At 33.3% G+C, this 21,769-nt stretch overlaps 1 protein-coding gene across 3 annotated transcripts in view; it reads right to left on the minus strand.

The window, feature by feature from the left end:
• Positions 1-586: 586 nt before the first annotated feature.
• Positions 587-21,769, minus strand: part of LOC108693334 — a 42,178-nt gene continuing 20,995 nt past the window's right edge. For 2 of the 3 annotated variants that reach the window (XM_018202226.1, XM_018202225.1), the window contains exons 2-4: positions 10,676-10,805; positions 6,706-6,804; positions 587-650 (exon numbers count right to left, since the gene is read on the minus strand). In XM_018202226.1, coding sequence (XP_018057715.1) covers positions 625-650; positions 6,706-6,804; positions 10,676-10,784 — 234 coding nt within the window. In that variant the 5' untranslated portion in view covers positions 10,785-10,805 and the 3' untranslated portion in view covers positions 587-624. Of the gene's footprint in view, positions 651-6,705; positions 6,805-10,675; positions 10,806-14,603; positions 14,667-21,769 lie in introns of those variants that run through there. The other variant, XM_018202227.1, reaches the window with a different exon arrangement.

Consider the following 21,769-nt stretch of genomic DNA (forward strand, 5'->3'; position numbering starts at 1 on the left):
CTTGTACTTTCGTAGACTTCATTATGCAGACGTTCTCGTTGCTTGTATACGGAATTATCGCACTAGATATCGAAACTAGTAAGTGGCGTAATATCAATGTCGATATAGCCGATATTTAGTTGCTAACTATCGGTCTCGTTGGCGTTTTTAAGGGTGCGTCTCGAGTGATCCTTAATTGAAAGAGATAAGGAAATAAAAGGATTTAATTTACTAAGCTATTGAATTTTTATCTTAAAATATTTCGTGCACTATGCTATGCCTCAAGAAGAAACTTGACGCTTTTAGAAAAGAAATCTTATAATAATCGCACGTATTTCTCTATTTGTACACTGCGCTAATAGCTCTCCTTTACCCTGCGAACTTTACGCAATTTAGCAAAGTTCACGGGAAGTAGGCGTACTCCCACGCCACCAATCACGGAGGAGAGACTATTATTAAATAGAAAAAAAGAAGAAAAGAACTATTTTAAGGCTCGTCTTTCCTTCAGTGGACACGCACCACCATGTAATATTGATCTATTAGTCTACCATAATGTCCAGTTAGAATCTGCGAGCCGTGACATCCAAAACCTTGACCATTTTCTTTTGTTGTCGTCTTCGTTGCAGTCTCGCGATTACTGGATGTCTAGTAGTAGAAATAGGTATAATAACCTGTAACAAACGAAAAACTTATTCTTGAAAGCTGAACATTTTGAATTGACATACGGAAGGATTGATCGTTGCAAGATATTTCGATGATCATTTAACTCTTCGCCTTTACATTTTTAACTCTCATCAACAATAGGAGTTTTCGAAAAACGAAGCAAATTATTCATTATTCCGGATTATATAAAAATCTAAAAAAAAATTTTAGTATAATATATTCTTGTCAAAGTTTTAACAATGAATGAATTTATCATCATAAAAGTCAGATTATGTTTTACTTATTTTTTACATATTTAAATTTATTTACCAAAATTAAAAATATCAATGGTGTCTTCAAAGATTCCAATTGCCGGCGAAGAGTTTAAAAACTTGAAAGATTTTCTCTTTATAAATTTATAGTGAAATTTATAGTGCGGACACATATTTAATATCTAACATTAAAGAGTTTTACATTATGCGCTGTAAATTTATAATAACGGTTATTCCAATTCGTCCATTTTTGTTGCACTTGTAGAAGCACAGGTAGATGAAGCAAAGAAAATTAATTCCTGTACTTCCAGTCGCCTTCGTTTCCGAGACGTCAGCGGATTGTGGCTGATTCTTCGTCATCATCGAGATATATATTGCGATAAAAACCGCTTTTCTAATTTCCCTCGTTCAATCAAATTTTAATCTTTTTTCTTTTTTTCTCTTCCATATTTCCTCTATCCTTCTCATCCTTCGGACGTCATTATTCAACGATGATTTCTGAGAATCCTCGGATTCATCAGCACGAGATCCATTCAACGGTTCGTGTAATTTCCATCTGTGATTCTACTGTCAAAAGTATCCCTCGGAGTGCTAACATTCGGAGTACTTGAACGTCGCTAATGAGTAGCGAGGGTGATACCACTTCAAAGCTGCTAATTACAGAACCCTCGTCACCTTGTTCCACCCGTCGAAGGCGGGTAGAACTGACCTCATCCCCTACGTCTTCCACCCTTTGATTAGTAAGTGCTCGCTTTTCCAGTCCCCTAGTGCACGTTTCTCTTGGTTTTGCGCGTAGCACACGTGTGCTTTAGCAAGATCGTACGCAGCTTCGATAATAAAGTCGACCGCGAAATGAATGGGGGATCCGAATGGAAGCCATTAGAGCTCCCAAAAGGATTCCGCCTCCATTCGGATTATAATCAATTTAAAAGCGAGAACGCCCTAATGATGAACAGAAAAATAATTGTCAGTGACAGCGGCTAAGTCCAACTTGAAAATATCCAACTTGGCATCGAAACGTATATTTTAAGATCGATGTTGCTAAGAATCATGACACACAGAAAAATTTAAGCAAAACATAAGCAATAAGGAAATCAATATATTGGGTTTGCTACTGTTTACGTTTTACTGTTTTACGTTTTAAGTTTTTAACCCTTAGAAATCGATTTTGGAGCGTTGGCTCAATTTTACTTCAAATATCAAATGCATTTAATTTTTGAAACAGCAGCATGTCATTGCCTATAGAATCATATCGATATAACCTGCTTTGGTTGGTGAGTGAAATGTACTGGAACGCTTTATACCGCGTCATTAAAAACTCCTTTCAGGCATCTTTCTCCCTGCGGACGTCTTCTCGTCCAAATTAATGCTCCGTGAAAAAAGTATTTACCGGAGATATCGAGAGATATTACGAGAGTTCGTTCCCACAGGGAAAACCGAACTACGAGTTTCGGGGAAAATTTGTTTTGCACACCCTCCTCCTTTCAACCCCAGATAAATTTTCGCCAAGGACGTCCAGAGGGGTCAACAGTTTTTGCGTGTTGCGTAATTAAATGTGGATCGTCAGGTTTTAATGACTATCAAGGGGAACGAATAGCTGCTTGATCTAGAATGCTATCATCTTTATGTTGCTGTATTTAGTTGCATCAAAACTCACGACGACTAGTTATTAGCATGAGATATGATCGTTCCTAATTGATAAATTACAGATAAAGATATTCGCGCACACAAATATCTTCATCTGTAATTCATCAATTTTTATCGCCTTTTTATCGCGAATTTTTATCTCTCGCGAGATAGGAACTATTGTGAAAGTATTGTCCGTCATCAAACAGAAGTCACGCTTGCGAGTTGCATCAATCTTGCTTCTTCAATTTTATCAACGCCGTTAACGTAAAAATGTGCCTCGGCGATCGAGAGGTTTTATTTCCCAGAGAAAAAAAAAATTAAATTGTACTTCGCATTTATTATCTGTGCTAATCGCTATTTCATCTTCAAAATCCCGATAAAGCAACTGCGCTTCCCTGAACTACAACCTTAATTCAGACGAGGTCTTATTTTTGGACTTAACGTATCTCGTTCTCCAGCGTGCCACGAGGTTAATCACAACACAGTTGCCTGAGACTTACGTTTTCTCTCTCGTGCCAAGTGGCGCGCATTAACAAATGCAAAATGTTATAAAGTGCGAGATGTACAGGCTTTCCCCCGATATCCGCGGCGCATGTTTCTCCACAGAAAGAATTTATTCGCCCGCCATTCACTTCTTTTGCGTCGTACGCGAGTATTTTAATACCGTTACCGATACCTTTCTTCTCTACCCCGCTATCTTTTATAGAGTTATGTAAAATGTGCGCACGGCACTGTGGGATACTATATTTTTTATTCAATCGTACATTTTCTCAACTGGGCTAGTACAAAAAATATCAAAAACAAAAAGTGTATATTCACAAGAGCGATTATGAATTTTTATCCTAAATTTTTATCCTAAAAAGCTTCGAACAAAGCTTTATTGCATCAAGCTAATATCGAGCATTGAAATATATTATAGTGTTGTCGATTCTTAAATCGATGCATTGAAAATCGATTCTTTTTGCTCTTGACAAATCGATTTTAAATCAATTTTTTATTTCTTGATTCTCTCTTTCGGAATCGATCCAATTTTTCCAGAGATATAATATAATGTGTTATTAAATGAAGAGTTTTTAAGCCATAAACTAATAAATACTAATGATGTTTTATGAAATTTGTGAATTCAATTATTGTATCTCGTCTATAAATTTTATTAATATTATATCCATTTTAATTTTATTTACAAATTAAGTAAAAAACAAAATCGAAAGAATCGATTCTTTTTTATTCAGAATCGATTCTTCTTATTTAATTAATCGATTGTTAAGAATCGATTTTCTTTTTAAAATCGATATCACTAATGCATTATCACGTATGCATTCCTTCTTATTTCTTATATTAAATTTTGCATAAATTATGCGAACGAAAGTTCTTGCTCCTTTCATTTATTACGAGCTTGATGACAATTGACATTCTTAGATAGCATTGATTTGTCAAGAGACAGCTCTGGTTAACGAAATAAAATTGCGATCCCCCGTTCTATTTTTAAAAAGTGGCAACATCTACCGTTAATCGCGAAGAGAAATAAAATTTTATGATTACTCTCGTAACACCAAATTCGACTCTTCCAATCATTTTGTCACTCTCCAATAAATATTTCTTGACGCTGAATTCTCCAATGATGTTGCAGGAACGTCTTATATAATTCCTCTCATCGTCAAGAAAGATATATTCCGTTTTTATGCGTGCTATATACTTTGACGACTTTCGCCGTATTTGAAAAAAAGAATTCCGAATAAATTATATCTCAGAAATTTGCAAATCATTTAACTTAACAAATTCATGTTTTTTTTTTTTGTAAGACGAGAAACGATCAAGAATTAATTCGCATGATCGAAAGGAAAAAAATTGATTGAACTTGACCGTGCGTGACCGATCAGTTTTGATCAAAGGCCGAGGATCGAGAGAGCGTTGATCTTCACTTCTCCATCTCTGTCTCTCTTTCGATGTCTGCATCGCTGACCAAAAAGGCAACCTTGTCACATTGACGACCTCGTAACACCTGTTACGCGCAATGGAGTAACTTAAATAAGGTTACGCATAAAACGAGTTTGCAAACCGCCACGAGGCCAAGCAGCCTCATCGAAATTGCTTTCACCGAACCATCGCGGACCTCCTCGTGCTTGTGTTCCAAGGCTGAAGATTCTCTGCGCGAGGAAACCGGTAATACAGTTGTGTATGTCTACATTTCGCGGAAGGAGGAAGTACAAGTTCCATCTCCTCGGTTAGTGATCTTCTCTTTTCTTGCTCTCTCTTTCCCTCTGTCTTTTTTTCTCGTTACATCTCGTTATGCCACTTGATGAGTCTACCGTGCGGCCGAGCGCAAGTGCGAAGGACGGCGCGTGAAATGAAAGCCGAGTGTACGCTCAAATTACCGGAAGAGACACGTTGTTCCTCGCATATTACATCGCGGAAATCGAGGGGATCCGATTACGCAAGAAGATTCGTTCCATGGTTCTACGTTTCGGACCCGATTTTGAGACCGGGCAGGTGCAGGATCCTGCAGGATCTCGCTTTCTGACTCTCGCTTCGTGAGTGACCGGTAAAGCGGCTTGTTGGATATCGCTGACAAGGTTAATAAGATAACGATCTGGCGAAAGTCTTTATTATATCGAAAAAAATGATTCATGCTCAACGCCGTGTAATTATAGAGAAAAAAGGAAAACATTTATTGAACGTTCACTACAACATTTTGCAGAGACCAATTATGACAAACCAACAACGCATTACGGATATTAAATATACTTTTTTTCTACATGGACTTACCTTGCGCAGTACAGGAGATTACGATAACTATCTGCTAGTGCATTTTCTGTCACCAGACATGCTGCGGTGCACATTACTTAGCTAAAGGACCCGCGTACCACATATTAGTATATCGCTTCTCGCTGTCGCGGCTCTCGATCCTCGAATTGATCGTCCAATTCGAAAAGAATCGCGACGGAAAGCAAGCGAGACGAGCGAGACGTTGAAAGTTTAAGCCTTATAACATGCTCGCAATCGCAGCCGTCCATTCGTAATGCTCTCTCAACGTACAACTTCCCGGGATGTACGTAATGAGAAAAGCTGATTGTCGTCCTCGACATGAACGACAGAATATCATTAGCACGCTCGCAAAATGATGATTCAAGGATCAAATGTCGGGCCGGTAAGAAATCGACCTTCGCGAGAACAGAGACGAAACAAAGATAATAGGAAAGAGAATTTTTGCGGTTTCCGCCAATTTTCAGAGCAGCGGTGTATTCGACACTGCAGTCTGAGGATCGAGTAACTCGCACATCTTTTAATAAGCCAATTTTTACATATAATAAGAAAGGAGATCAAAAATTACACTTATTGACGCTTATGCGTACGTCAGATTTACGATTATATACTGAGGGTTCTTTTTTTTTTATTAATTTACAGCGTATTTATGTACAACGTAACTTAACAATTATAAGAATGTCCGAACTTTCACGTAGCTTGCAATCACGTTCATTATTTTAATATATTGCGTATCAAAATGCAATATTGCAAGATTCGATATCGCTTTAAGTTATGATTCATTGACATAAATATTAACGCTTTTTACATTTACAATGTTAATAAACCAGCAATATTATCATAATATATGTAATATTTTTTTCGAGCGACTTTTGAAAAAATTGCATAATTAATTGACATGCTCTTTATACTTCACACACTATAGTCACGTAAAATATATTTCTTTATCATATAATACCATTGCTGGATTTAAAGTGTTAATATGCGTATCATCACGCATGACTTTTCGAACATCTCGTAAAACAATAAATACGTCATAGTGCCGTACATGCACAACGCACTTGAACATGCATCCTCGATATGTAATTAAAATTCGGGTATTGGGGAAATTTGTAGACTATGTTATTTCATAAGTGACAATAATAAATAGTGTTCATACATAAGTTGAGTGCAGAGGAACGAGGTATTGCGTGTGATAAGATATATTACTTTCTCTCCTTCTATCTGTCTATCCATTTTCTACTCCGTTATCCTTGACGACTCTTTGGGTTGTTTTACATGCAGAGACTGGTCACATAAAGGCTCGCCGGCTTGTATTCCACCACCGATCCCTTTCGTCTATTTTTTTTCTCTTTTTTTTTTTAGAGAGGACGGGGGTACAACGGGATTTCTTTTGATTCTCAGAAGCCGAACGAATTACCTGTGCTGGGTGGCACGAATCCGTATCCACTCGCGCCCACGACGACGCCGCTGGTGTCAGCATTGTTGGGAGCCGGCCCAGGTGGGAATAATACCGGACCTACGAAAGGAGAAACGCATGTTAAAACGCATTATCACGTAATCTCATTTTAAAGGCTGCGTTTGTTCTCACGATTGTTCGTCTCGATATCAAAAATACAAATTCCATTTTATTCTTATATTTCCAGCTAGTCAATAGATATGTCAAAACTTTTAGGGCAATCTTGAATTATATAAGAAGAAAAGCGTTCGATATCCTTGAAATAATCTTAGCGAAAAGATCTTAGGATGATATTCATAGTTCGTTCTTATTTCAAGGTATCTTAAGTAATGTTCTAAAACGCTAATATGGCCTTCTGATTGGTTCATGATTTCTTAAGACTATACTAAGACGATCTTGAATATAAAATCTATGAATATCGGCCTTAGTCAATGTTTTAGTAATATCAACGTTCAATAATTTATAACCAAATACTGTAGTCGAATAGCGTACTTAAATATTCTGTCGTGAATTTATTAATCTCTAGTGATCTATATATTCTATATTAAAACAGAAATATACAGGATTTATATGATCGTTACCGACATCGTTTAACGAGATTGAGTTGATTGGATGCTCACAACAGTTACAAAGATCATTTGACTTTCATGGTCATTGGCGAAGAAAACGATGCAACGGTTGATCGCACATAGTAAACAGAATCATTAAATGTAATAGTAAACAGCGAAGGATTTTCAATTAACTTTGCAAAAAAACTTTGACTAAAGAGTTTTATTCATAATGTGTGTTTATAGAAAATAAATACCTCTTTATATTTTTATTCATTTTTTTTGTAAATTTAACGATAAAATTCTTGAACAAATACATATCTCTGATTAAACTATTTGTCGCTCATAGTAATTAGTGCAGCAATATTTAAATTTTTGTGTTACTAATTACATTTATAGCAATAGTAATTTTATCAATATCTAAAATTTAGAAAAATAAATAAGAAATTTTTAAATAAAAATTGTTTCCAAATTGTTTTCGTTTTCACCGTGCGCACATATATATATTATTTAACAAACTGCAACTGCTAATAGCACTACAGTGTATGTTACGTGGGATTAAAGGAAAGTTGCACTTATCTACGAAGGAGTAGTGGAAATCCTTTCTAACACGAGGAAGTGGATCATATGCCGTATTATTAATAGATCTACTGACATGGCATTATATGGGCACAGATACTATCTAGATTTATTAAGATAATTTTTTTGATGATCTTAGCATTCGGGTAATAAACGTCAGTTTTCGTCTAGTAGTCTTCTGCTATTATTTGCGATAATAACAAAATACTCGAGCATATCTTCCGTGAATAATCACTATAAATATTTAGTAGTAAAAAAACGAATGATCTGTTTGACTGATGTAAGTTTTTCATGTTATCCCGATAATCACTTTCTAAGCGATAATCTTAAATGAAAACAATGAAAAAAAAAAGTATGAGAGCAGAAAATAAATTAGAAGCATTAATTATTTAATATCGCAATAAGTAAAATTTATTTCGGAATATATCAGTACCAAGAAAAATGTAATAATTTAATGTACGAGATAAATAAAAAATATAAATGTATAATAAATATATTTTTGTATTTTAAATTCTCTTAGAATTTTCTATATAAAAATTAAAATAGCTTGTTTTTCGCAGATTAAGATTTATGCTGCATGGGTTACTTGCTTAGTATTCCGTCAGACATATACAATATATAACGCATTATTTATTGTATGTGAATTTGAACTTGACACTCATTCCAGAGTCGTTTATTATGCGCATACTATCGCTCGAACAGGTTGGCAAGGATCACGTATCCTGCGCAAGCCATTTAAATAATGTAGTTTGAGCTATTCGAGCAACTTTAGATGTAACAGCGTCAGTATGATATCATAATCTGGAATAGTTACATTCTTTTACGTTGGTTGGTTTATAAAATGATTTTACAACGATATTATAATGAATTTCAAAATCGACAAAAGCTTATTCTCATGTAATGTTTTTTTAAATACATAAATATTACAAAAATATTACGGCGTAGTAATCGAAAGAAATGCACTGACATTATCGTAATGCATTGAGAAATTTTACTATAATTTAAATTACGAAGTTTACATATAAAATCAAATGGCTTGGCTTTCCTTCCGTTACACGCATGTGCTTCAGGTAAATTTCTAGTTAGCTGCGTTGTTCCGGTAAAAGTTATACTATCTATACTATCTAAGAGCAGGATAGATTCTGCATCAATAACAAGACATTACACGATTCGATTCAGACTCGTTCCTCTCGATCGCAATCAGTTGTTTGATTATACGACAGCGCACTTCAAAGAGCATTCCTTTTATATCTGAGATCTTTACGGCTGAACGGACACAAACCATCATAAAAACGATTGTTATATTGTCAATCGTGCCCAGAACATTATATAAATAGTTGCGGATAATAAGCTACAGCTATTAATTTTCCTCAAATATTTCCGTAGAACTACACATTAATATCTTATCTACTAAATTTCTGAACAGAAATTATTAAAATTGTTAAAAATATTTAATTTTTTATAAAATTGTACGCTTCCCCATATATATATATCGCATTATAAGATTTTTATAGCAATACGTGAAATAATAATTGTTGCGATTATACCTTGTTACATCTTTCAATCGTAAATGAGACTTTGTTTCCAAGAACCTATCACATTGAGGAAGAACTTTCGAACGATTGAGGAATTCTAGCGAACGATATTAGAATGCCTACCATTATTTGCGGATGAAACGAGGCCGTTTTTTCGCGGGGGTATACAAATAGAAGAAAATAAAAGAACAAATTATCGTAATTGCACGATTCCCAGCTTCCTGATAATGTGGAGGATATACAAGAACGAACACTTCCGAAGCATACCATAAATCACTGAGCACTTCGAAACATCTAATAATAGCGTATGAACAAAAAAGGAAAGCATAATTGTTTTATAGTAAGCCGTCAGGCACAGTAATAATATACCGATAAATCATCTTCGGATTATGTAAATTGAAGTAGGCGTAGTTATAAGAGTGCAAGAGTCATTTCAGGAAATCTTATAAGCGATACTACAAACCTATGTTCAATTAATTTGTCAAATGGTTAATTTGCAATTTTATAATTTTATTTAAAAAATTTTATTTTATAATAAATATCAACGATGTAATGCATATTTGATTGTAATAATAAATATTATTGTACATCAATGTTTTGTTATCTACTGTTTCAGTCAAATCCATCATTCTTTTAACTATTGTTAAACATACAATATCAAATTTAATCTAATTTAAGTGACCACTGCTCCTACTCAATATATTATTTTAGATCAAAACAATAGTTAAATTTAAAACTATAAGAAAATTTTCTGGTTAAATCTACTAAAATTTTAGTCGAGATAAGCGGAATCCTGATTGATTTAATCAGAATCTTCTCATTTATTGTCAATCAAACATTTTTCTCAGTGCAGCGTCAAATTGACACTATATGACAATTATAACAATTATAAATTTTAATTAATGACATTATAAACGTGTTATATTTAAATAATTAACTATTATGTAACCGATATTGCGATCCTTTTTTTATTTTTAATTTTATTTTCAATTAGTTTAATCTTTATATTATACTGTGGATGACCTAATGAAAGTTGAAACGTTTGTATATTAAATTGGATATTAAAGACATTAATCATTAGCAACTAGTCTTCCTTTAGCAATTTTGACTAATTATAATCATTGATTTAATAATATGAAATAATGATCATTGAATAGAAGCAATGGCGACTTGAATTAAGTTAACTTTAAACACAGATACTACAGATTTAACAGTGTATAATATAATCTTATGTTATACACTAAATTGTTACTAAAAATAAAAACTTACCCCTATTCGATCTCGGATCCCTCATTACTGAGGCTTGAATGCCATAAGGACCAAATCCCGCGAAAAAATGTCTGAAATCCTGCGCCGAGACACTCGCCAGGACGGCCATGACAAATACGACTAGAACAATCTGCAATTAGAATTTTTTAATTTGTAATTATCATAAAAATATGTTAGTGAAGTTCACATCGAATTTTAAGAGTGTCTCTATGTTTTTAATAAATAAGTAAATAGCGATTAGTATATGTTTCTTAATAATAAACTTAAGATCTTTCCTTTACACAAAAAAATTTCCTAAACGGGATGATAATTGTAATATTATAATAACAATAGAAAAATTCAATGTTGAAATCAATTTTATGGAAATTCCTAAAAGCGAAACGAGAACCTCTCGTTTTAATTCTTACATTATATAAGGCTGTGAAAATTGTTGTGTAAAAGAAGCGTAACCTAAGAAGAAAAGTAGTCCTAACTCAGATGTTTAATCTTACATTTTTAACTGCATTACAAAACAATGCAGAAACTGCTTCTTGTAAATCGCAACGCGATATCACGCTTAACTAAGAGAGAATCTTTCCTAATGAACATTCACACGTCCAGTATTGCAATGATTTACATAGATACGTACGAAAGATACACACTAAAGAGTCAAGAATGACATTTTTCGCTGGTTCCATCGTATAAACCGTCGGTTACTAATTATAACAAAATAAGAGTGCTTTCGCGTAGCGTTTAATCACTCGGATTCTCACGAAGTAACAGCTGTTTGATGAAACTTGCTCTTCATAACGTAACAAGCGATCATCGCGGGAGTAATTTCGACCATTACGACTGTCCGAAAAATAACCGTTATTATGATAATTATCGGTGTATCGCGCCGATCAAGACTGTCAAGTGCTAAATAATGATACTATCCACATAACAACGCTAAGTATAGGCTTTAAATGATCAAGACAGATTTTAAGAGCAAGCAGAATGTTGAACGCATGACCATGCGTCTCCGTTGAAAATTGCGCGCTGTAAAACCTTGGAATTATATCCCTTTGCCTATTTGTCGACTTGTACGCTCTCTCTTTCTGATCTGTGAAGTTATATCGTCCGTGACGAAGGTGCGTGACAATTTTTATGGTTGATCGATCGCCGACCACGTTTCCAATGTACAATTTCCACCGTAAGCCACAGAAATTTATGACCCTATACATTTCTCTAAATAGCACCTCTGTCAGATATTTACAAGCAAATATGCTACTTAACATTTTCATTCCGTCGGCCTGACACGCGTTTCGTAGCCGGCCAGAAACCAGATTTTTGATAAAAATTGGATCCATTATGAAAAAGTTTTTCTTTTTCGTTAATCTTCTATTCTTTATCTGCTTCTTATTGAGAATACTTTTATTTGCTTCAGTGGTCATTATTATCACCGCGATTTTCCATTCTAACTTAATAGCTACATCGCGTGTTCAATCACTAATCTATCGCGCTCCGTGATGTCGTAAGACAAATAAGCACAATCAAATTAATGAAGAGAGTTGCAAGGACTCTCATTGGATTAGGATGACGTAAACCGCCGTGCGTTCGCTTCGAAAATCCGTTATCGCATCATGAATTTTATGTGGTTCTTACGCAAACGCAAAAAAAGATGGAGTAAAAGAGGAGGGGAGATAAATCATCAGGTCCCAATTTCTTTCTTCCTCGCGATATCCTTACGTAAATCTTTTGATGAAATCACGTTATAGCCGATTTATGTCCGATATCTCTCGATGATCAAACGCGTCGAGGAGATCATCATTTTTCGAGCACAATTACGGAGCTGCAATTACTAGCTGCCTCTCGAGTTAATCGTTCGGATAAAGGTTACCTCGAATGTCAGCACGATCAGAGCAATACCGAGTTCGTTCGCTGCGAGATTTCCGTCAAAGACAAGGTGAGCCGCCGCGCCGCCACGGTCGCTTTCCGCCGAGTCTCTTTTCGCATGGTTTTCTTTCGCTGGTGCAAAGTCAAGGCGAATCAGCTGGCCGCTCGGTTTAACTTTAAAATCGAACACTGCGCGTGCAGTTTATCGGAACGGAACAAGCTAATTGTGCGAAGGCAATATACGTTTTGTAGATTAACGGACAGGAATCTCGAGATCGGCGATTTTTCGGCTCTAAGATCGGGATTCTGAAACTTTTTGATTACAACAGCATCTTTTTACGATGCAATAATCGATATCAGACGGGACGTGCAGTGATTTAATGTCTTTTTGTTGATGCATGCCGTGGATCATTTCGACATATAATTCCGAATGGCCGGGTTATTATCTTACGATCGTAATGCAATAACACATTGCCGCAAACGAAACGTAATCGATGGACCGAAACTCGCAATGCAATGATGAGAACATTTATTCGGCGAAATATGAAATAATGATCGTATCGCAGAAAGTACGTGTGGAAAGACAGGCTAATGGCGCAAGCTCGGTCACGAAACGCGGCAGATTGACAGCACTTTTAATTAATAACGTTCATTAAAAGAAGGTAAACGCGCGGACTATTTATGATTTTTTTTATAGACGCACACGCTTTCTTGCTTCTGATTCTTATCAAATGCGGTCGCGTGCCTTCAGAATAATTTACTTTGTTGATTAGCCATCTAATAAACAACCATCGATCTCAGTTGACCTAAGAATAGGTCGCAGAAGTCGTATCAATAAATGCAAATTGACAATTAAACAAGAATAAAGAACTCTTAATGTACAAAAACAAAAATCAAAATTAGAAAGGGCGTGCAAGAGACAAATAATTAAATAAAATTCAATATAATAGTCTAAGACATAAAATGTATTATACTCTGTAAATTGAAATTGAAACTATATTACCATGTTTCGGCGTCTAGATTGAGCCATCAATCTTTTATCGGGGTTTAACGTTTTGCTTGCTTAGCAAAAGTCTATAGTTAAATAACTTTAATTTATAACTTCATTTATTATAACATAAAGAAATTTCCATCAACCGTTTACGAGCGATTTCGGTTCCTCTATAAAATATTCATCGGGTCTCATCTTATATATAATATATATATTTTCACGTTATTGTCGTTATCATTTTATCAATACTACTGCGTGAAATTTTTTTATATCTGGCTCAATTTAAACGCCGAAACATATAATATGATTTCAATGTCAATTTACAAAGTATAACAATAATACATTTTATATCTTAGACTATTATAGACTATATCTTAGACTATTGAATTTTATTTAATTATTTGACTCTTACCAATTGACAAAGGACATAGCAAATGCAAAGCGTGATTTTGTGTAAAGCGTAATTAAAATCTACAAAATAGATTTGAAATAAGTGGTAATATTTTAGACAAGTGTTCTGTAAAAAAAGAAATTTTACATAAACATATAAATTATAAGATTTTTAAGTTTCCCACTTTAATCTTTGTCTTTTTGTTATATTTGAAATGCTCAATGAGATGTCAAATATAAAACAACCAAATACAGAAATTGTAGAACAAAATACAATAGTATTCCGTTCTAAAATTAGTTTTTACTGAATGCATTTATTGATTTTTTTGTTTTCTATAATTAGAATTAGAAATTTAGAAATTTAGAATTAAAAACAATAATGGAAGAACTTTACCATTTATTTACAAACTGCGTTAAAGGCCAGCTTGTGAATTAGTTTCCTTTTCAATTTTACACGTGATAATTCACATAATTATATATTTCCGTTATTAACACGTTAATTGTTTCTTTGAAACGCGGTTCAATTTTAGTGATTATATCTTCCTCGAAAATTTGTCATGTATATCATCGTCACGCAATAATAAAATTAAACGTTAAAAGCACGAAACACATGGAAAGAACTTGTTTACGTAAAATTATATGTAATCTCGATTCAGTGTTCGCGTTGTAAGCGACAGTCCCATCTCTACTCACATCAGCAAAGGCAAGGTGAAGGCGAAAAGCATTCTATCGGGATGTTAACATTGCTAACTCTTGAGAGCTCCCGGCGGCGGTGAGATGACGAGGAGAAATCTTCGGAATGGAAGATTCAGGCTCGCGATTACGACACACAATGGTCAGTGGAGCGGAAATTCGGATGACAATGCGAATATCGAGAGACATCACGCGAAGCGAAGGAAGTAATTTTACTATAGAGAACTATCATCGCTCTCGCTGCTACTCGCCAACTCGGTGGCATCGCCACCTTCGTTTCTACGAGGTCGTCTACAAAGTGCGGCACACTTGTGCGTAAGACCGTGACGCGAGATTACGCTGGCCAGATATTTCCATCCGCGAATGTGTGTGGTCGAACGAGAGAAGAAGGGAGAAAAAAACTATCGACGTAACGACATGTGTCAGTGAAAAAGGTAAAAAATGTGAGCGACGGTATTTTGCGGTGACACGATTTCGCATGGCGATTTGTTTTACGGTCACGAAGCGGTATCGTCGAACAGCACGATGCGACCGCGAGTGTTGATCGTTCCCTCGGAAGTTGCGTTTGCTACCCACAAGAGAGAGAAAAAAATGACAAACGGAGCAATGCGGGCGGACGCTGTGGTTTCATTACGCGGGTATTTCATTCCGCTGTTTTGTCTTCGCGCGCTCGGCGACGAAATGATTGACGATGAATATTTATCATCCGCGATAATAACTCATCGCATTTCATCGATATTTATGGGATTAGAAACTTTGGGCTTTTCAAAGTGAAAGATATTGGCGCGATACGTCACGAGAAACTTTACGATTTAAATTAATTTCTCATATCTATCATGCTGCAAAAAGAAAATTAGAAAGTCTTCCAAAAACATTGATATATCTGTTGGATATTGCGTTGTTTAATATTTTAAAAAGATTTTATGATATTTATAAATAATAAAAGTCGAAATGACATATTTATGTTGATACTTGTAATATTTATATCGTTAACTTCTATTTTCATAAGTCAATGACCAATAAATCTAATCTGAAATTATCTGACGTTATCAAGCTTATCGGGTTAATGATTCTATTAATTTATTTATTCAAGACATGTCAATTATTGAGCCGTGCTTGCCTTGCAGAAAAACTTGAGAAAAAAATATACCAAACCGGTATAATAGGCATGAGATCAACTATCTATATTGCCCGCATTTAATTTATATATACTTATATGTGTATTGCGTTGACGAGAATATAACGAGTTGCTATATCATAGCAAAGAGGTCTGTTAATTTTTCCCTTATTATTGACTCACTGAGAAAAAAATCAAAGAACTCATTAAAAGATATCGATATATAAGTACATGTATGTTTTCTAATTTAGCATCTCTTACACACATGTATTATTTCGTAAAATAATAAATAAAATGTTTATAATAGTTTAAAAACCTTATAATGTACAATAATGATAATAATTAATTTAGAAAAAACTAATTAATTAGAAAAAAACTAATATAATTAACAAATGTTAAGCATAGTGTTATTTTTTTTCTTGATATTTAAGGCATCTTCATAGGTAGCTTCACTTAAACAAACAAATTTTTTATTCATTTACTTTATAAATGGAACGAATGATTTCTCTTTCTCGAGAATTATGATTCTGAATCGATAGCAACGATACTTATCGACAATCTAAGGAAAGGAGAAGATATTTAAGCCGATGATCGTATTACACGAATCCTAGATAGAATATAAGAGTTGAATAGTTAGCACCGTTCATACGTTAAAGGTATACTTCCGCGTTTGGTGAAATACCATTAATATTAATCTACGTCATTAACTTGCGAGTGTTCGAAGAATGTGCGTACACAATAGAGAATGAAGATGATGGGTAACAATTTAAAGTGCTTGCTAATCGTAAGATAATCGAGTCTTTAATCATTATAATAAAAAGTCTTAAAGAGAAAATCTGTTCCTCATTTAATTATTCTTTGATACCTTTACTATTTATTTCATTATTTAATCTTCATTTTTTACGATTATTATATCAATAATTGAAATCAACACACAAATACATAATTATATTATGAAGTATATTATTACTTATTCAGTGCGTAATTAATATAATAAAAGAAGTCTTATTAAATTTCAAAATGAAATATTTTAAAATTTATTTTTTATGTTGTATACATTAACGTTGTCTGCAATAATGATTCATGATTTTTTCATTAGAGACCGCACCTAATTAACTTAAAATTAATTAAAGTTTTTTCCTGGTAACGTAACTTATGACTTCTAATAGTTATCAGTTATAATTCGCAATATCGTTACTTTTACTGAATAATTTGGGGGGAAAGGAGATTTCTAATAAATTCTGCTATATATTATAAAACATCTTCCGCATTTGTAACTTGTGCACATAGACGAAATGTACTTGCATGTGACGTAAGAAGCTACTATGTAAATATTTTGTTTAAATTGCTTTTCTTGTTATAAGGTGTAGGCTTTAATGACACTAATTTACATTTTGATAAACAGTACAGAGAATTATCATTTTCTGGATATATGTATTAGGAAAATAGGATGACTCGTTTATTTCTTTGTGTCCCGATATGCAAGGTGAAATATGGCAATTTAAGACTCATCTACATTATTTCGAAATGGAATCATCGAAGGTGATGGATATCATTATTTTTCTGCTATAACTCTTGCGATTTTTATTTATAAGGTAGCATGCGGAACGATTACATTGATTTAATGTAACACGGTCCGATGTTAATAGTAGGAAATTATAATATCTCATAATTCTCTGGTTGCAATAAATTCGGATAATGCTACTGCATTTCGAGGAAATAAAGTAAAAACATTCAATTTGAAACATTAAATTTAACATATAACAAAGAGAAATTGCGTTTGATTTAAAGATCAAGCAATCACATGCTTCACGCGGTCTCATTATTATTTTTAATATAATATTTTTTGCAATACGTATGTATAATTATCTTCCTTTATCTCGAAGTAATCTGAAAGTTAATAATAGTAGTATCAGTTGACCGAATATTACATCGTTCGTGAGAAATCCGGGCCAACGAAATTCAATTCGCCGAGACTAATACACAATTCGCATATTAATGTTTAATGCGTAAACCATGCTATTCAAGATTATTACAGACACGTGTAATGCTGATTGCAACATCGTATAGACAGTTTAGTGTCCGCTACTTGGCTAAAACGATTATGATTAAATTCGTTACGCCGACGATAAATACGTCGGTCAACATGCATCGTTTCATGCCATGGATTTCATGCCCGCATGAAATTTCCCTTTTAATACGGTCGGCAGTTTCCTATCTCTCACAAAAGCAAAACCAACTGTGGTCAATACGGAAGACAATTTACGGTTGTACTTAAATCTCGCAGGCACTTAATCACGACGATTATGAGACTTAATGCAAAAGATAAGGAAAGAAGAAAGTACAGAACCTATGAAGATCTATTGTTTAACAAGAATGCGGGAATTCTCGGAACGGTTGGAAAATTACGCGTCACGGGCGACGGATGCATCCCATGTGGTAACGCCTCTTTCACTGAGAGAACAGCTGCTACTTTCCTCACTTCTCTCGAGAGTTGGGAGGCACTTTCTTGCAAAATTGATTTGCTGCAGGTAATAAGACTATTTCATGGTAGCCTTCTGTGATGAAGGAGGTGATTTATAAAATACAACTTGAATAAAAAAATTCTATGAAATAAATACTGAAAATTTTTCTGATTTCTACAAAAAGAATTTTTATATAAAAATCAGTGAAATTGTTTCTCCGAAATCTTAGCTTTTTCTGCAATTTGAAAATCCCAGGAACTCTATTTCAAATTAAATGGCTAGCTGACGGAATTTAATTAGGACTCGTTCCTTTGGTTGCACCTGAGACTGCGGTAAGCGAGAGTTATAAGAGCGCATCATTTTCACACTATATCATGTAAAACGCTACCTGCAAGTGAAAGTACACGCACTAAATTCATTCTAGGACAAGCTCGTTTCTATGCTAGTATTACGATCCCGCCCTTGGCGGTAAGCCAAGCTATTACAAGAAGGAGGATCAAAGGTGTTGAAAAACGAGCATGCACGTAACTCATAACGTATTATACGCGTGAAACAACTCAAACGCGAAACATTTCAAATATAGGTACGTTAGATCAACAAAATTTCACGAGCGTTTTAAAGAAAAAAAATCTTTAGTCTATTAATAATTTGTAATTTGTGAAATGTAATTGTAAAATATAAATAATTGCAATTACAAAATAATTAAAAGTAAAGTTACTGAAAAAAATATAGTAAGAGTACTAACGGCTAAATAAGATAACTCGATTCCAATGCAAAGTTAAATATTGAATTCAATATTAATGCTAATATTACAAATATAAACAGCAGTGTGTACACATAAGTAGTAATTTGTTCTATTTATTTTATCAGAAATATATTACTGGTCTTTCTACTACTATTTCCTCTTCCTATACTAGGAAGAATAATGTTCTCCTTTCCCCTTCGTTAGATATATGTAACGGGAAATATATGACAAGAGAATAATTCTAATACACATTGTGTTACCTGTAATCATATTGGTTTTTAGTGACGTTTTGTGAAAGGGTAATTTAAGAAAGTGGAAAATACTGTAAAAGGATTTATTCGATTGTCATGGTTGTCGAAGTACGATGCAAACTGTACAATTTTTCAAAATTGTTGACAAAAATAAGAGGAAACGATATATGTATGTGTGATTTTAAAAGAAAATCATAATTTAAAATAATAATAAAAATTATTTATAAAATTGTTGATAGATTTGATTAATTTTATAAATTTTAATAAGTTTAAAGTGTTTAAAAAATTAGAAAGTTTTTAACGTAGCTGATTATTATAGATAATTTAATAAATCTAACTTGCGTATACAAAATGTCCTGAAATTCGCGAATCAAAATACCACAGTAAAAAAGTTCTAAAAAAAAAGTTCTTACAAGAGTATTTGTCACTTAATGGAAGTCAGTTCGGAACAGTTTCTGAGATATAAAACTAGCCAATTACAGATAACGGTTAAACGGTTGTCCGTGAGTCGGCACGTTCGATTATGAATATTATCTACGAGATACGATTCACAGACAGGCAGCCGTTTAATTGTAATCTATAATTAGCCAATTGTAAATTTTTATGTTTCAAAAACTACTGTTTGAAATAAAAAATGGCAAACATGTTTCTAATCTACTTTTTAGGACTTTTTTTGCTGTAGTATTTTAATTCGCAAATTTCGAGACACCCTGTATTATATCAACTTATAATATTTTAAATATTATTTTAGCTTACAGCGTTTGCATCTTTATTCACAAATGATTATATGTATATGTAATTTCTCATTCAATAATTATTAATATCAATATTAATAATATCAATTATTATTGCTCTAATTAAAGAAAAGAGAAAAGTAATAAACTTTACAAAATGAAACAAATTCTACGGTAACATCTGCTTACTTATAGTTATTAAATAAATAAAGAACAACTACAATAACATTGTATTTAAAATAACGAAATAAAAAAAAATAACATAAAGAGATTAATTACCTATAAACCTCGGAAAATTCAAAGTAGAATTTGAAATAACATAAGCATCAGAAGATACAGTAGTCGATGTCATGATCACAGCAGATTTCTTAACTATATTAAAGATCGATTAAAATTTCTTGCAACAGAATCGTTTGTTCCACTTTTAGAAAGATTTGCCGGTCTCTTTCAAAGAAAATTAATAAAAGGGAGCAGAAAATTACATGCTTTGATCACGTTACGCCAAGATTTTTATTCTTTAGACACACACATATGTACACACACATATAAATCCGGTAACCACTTATGAAATCGCGAAGGGAGTGACACAATTGTAGCTTTCTGCATGCCATTCGCGCGCTCTAAATCCGTTCTGACTACGCCTACAATAAACCTAAATCAACATAAGCGTATGTTTATCTATAGGAGACCATAGAACGTGTCTTTTTACAACAACGGTTTAATTTTAATTTTAAATGTAATGTACAAAACACATAAGTGAAACATTTTATTCTTTACTTAGTTCCGCGCGAACTTTATTCGATTTTAAAACTCAATTTTATATATATATAAAATACAATAACTATACAAATTCAAACTATACAAATTATAATAATGTTAACATCTTTTATATTTATATATTTGTATCAATTGTTAGCGCAGATTCCTATTGCCTTGAATTTTTATAGTTATTGTATTATATATATTTTGAATTGAAGGAATCTTAATTTTTATTCTTGTGTTTTATATATATATATATATTTAAAGTTAAAAATGTAAAAGATTTATAAATAAATGAACATGATATACATATACAATGATATACAAATAAATTAAAATTATATTAAAAATTAATAAGAAAAACTGAAAACAAGTAAACATAAATATTAATATAAATATCTTTCATAGCGACTAGTTTCTTGATTTTTGCACGAAAAATTTGATTCTTCTTTCGGAACTGCAATATATTTTATACTATAACAATTAAAAATATATATAGACATAAAGTGATACTGAAATGATCGTTTGCTAATATATCATTAACGTCCCACGATTTAAAGTGTGAGCGATGGGATAAATCCAATGCTTACGAAATTAAAGTCTATGCACCGGAATTGCACGCCGCAACGTTACGACATTTTCACTAATAGTTTGCATAACCAGTCCAGATTATTAGTACCACTTTCTCGCAATTTATTTGGAAAAATATTATTCAAAAAACATCATTATCTCTCGTTATCTCTCGTTATGTTGTCGTGCATGATTTCAAGCCAACTGGACCCGACGCTAATCAGCAATGATCATTTCCATCCAAGTGTTAGCGCTGCAGTACATTTTATAAATTAGGTCAGTTCATAATCAGCCGGCTTAATTACATAATTTATCATTTTTAATTCCTTTTTTACATTTTCTAAATTATATAAGCGTGTGCTATATATACTTTAATAAGCACTTCAATTTTTTCTGTATGTTGTAAAAACTGGCATTTGACTAATAATAATAAATATTTTACTTGATATAGCGTTATTTCATATTATTACATTACTTGACACGATGGCATCCCTTATACTATTTGGCAATATGTAATATAATATA

This window comes from Atta colombica, unplaced genomic scaffold, assembly GCF_001594045.1.
Source record: "Atta colombica isolate Treedump-2 unplaced genomic scaffold, Acol1.0 scaffold9, whole genome shotgun sequence".
Lineage (NCBI taxonomy): Eukaryota > Metazoa > Arthropoda > Insecta > Hymenoptera > Formicidae > Atta > Atta colombica.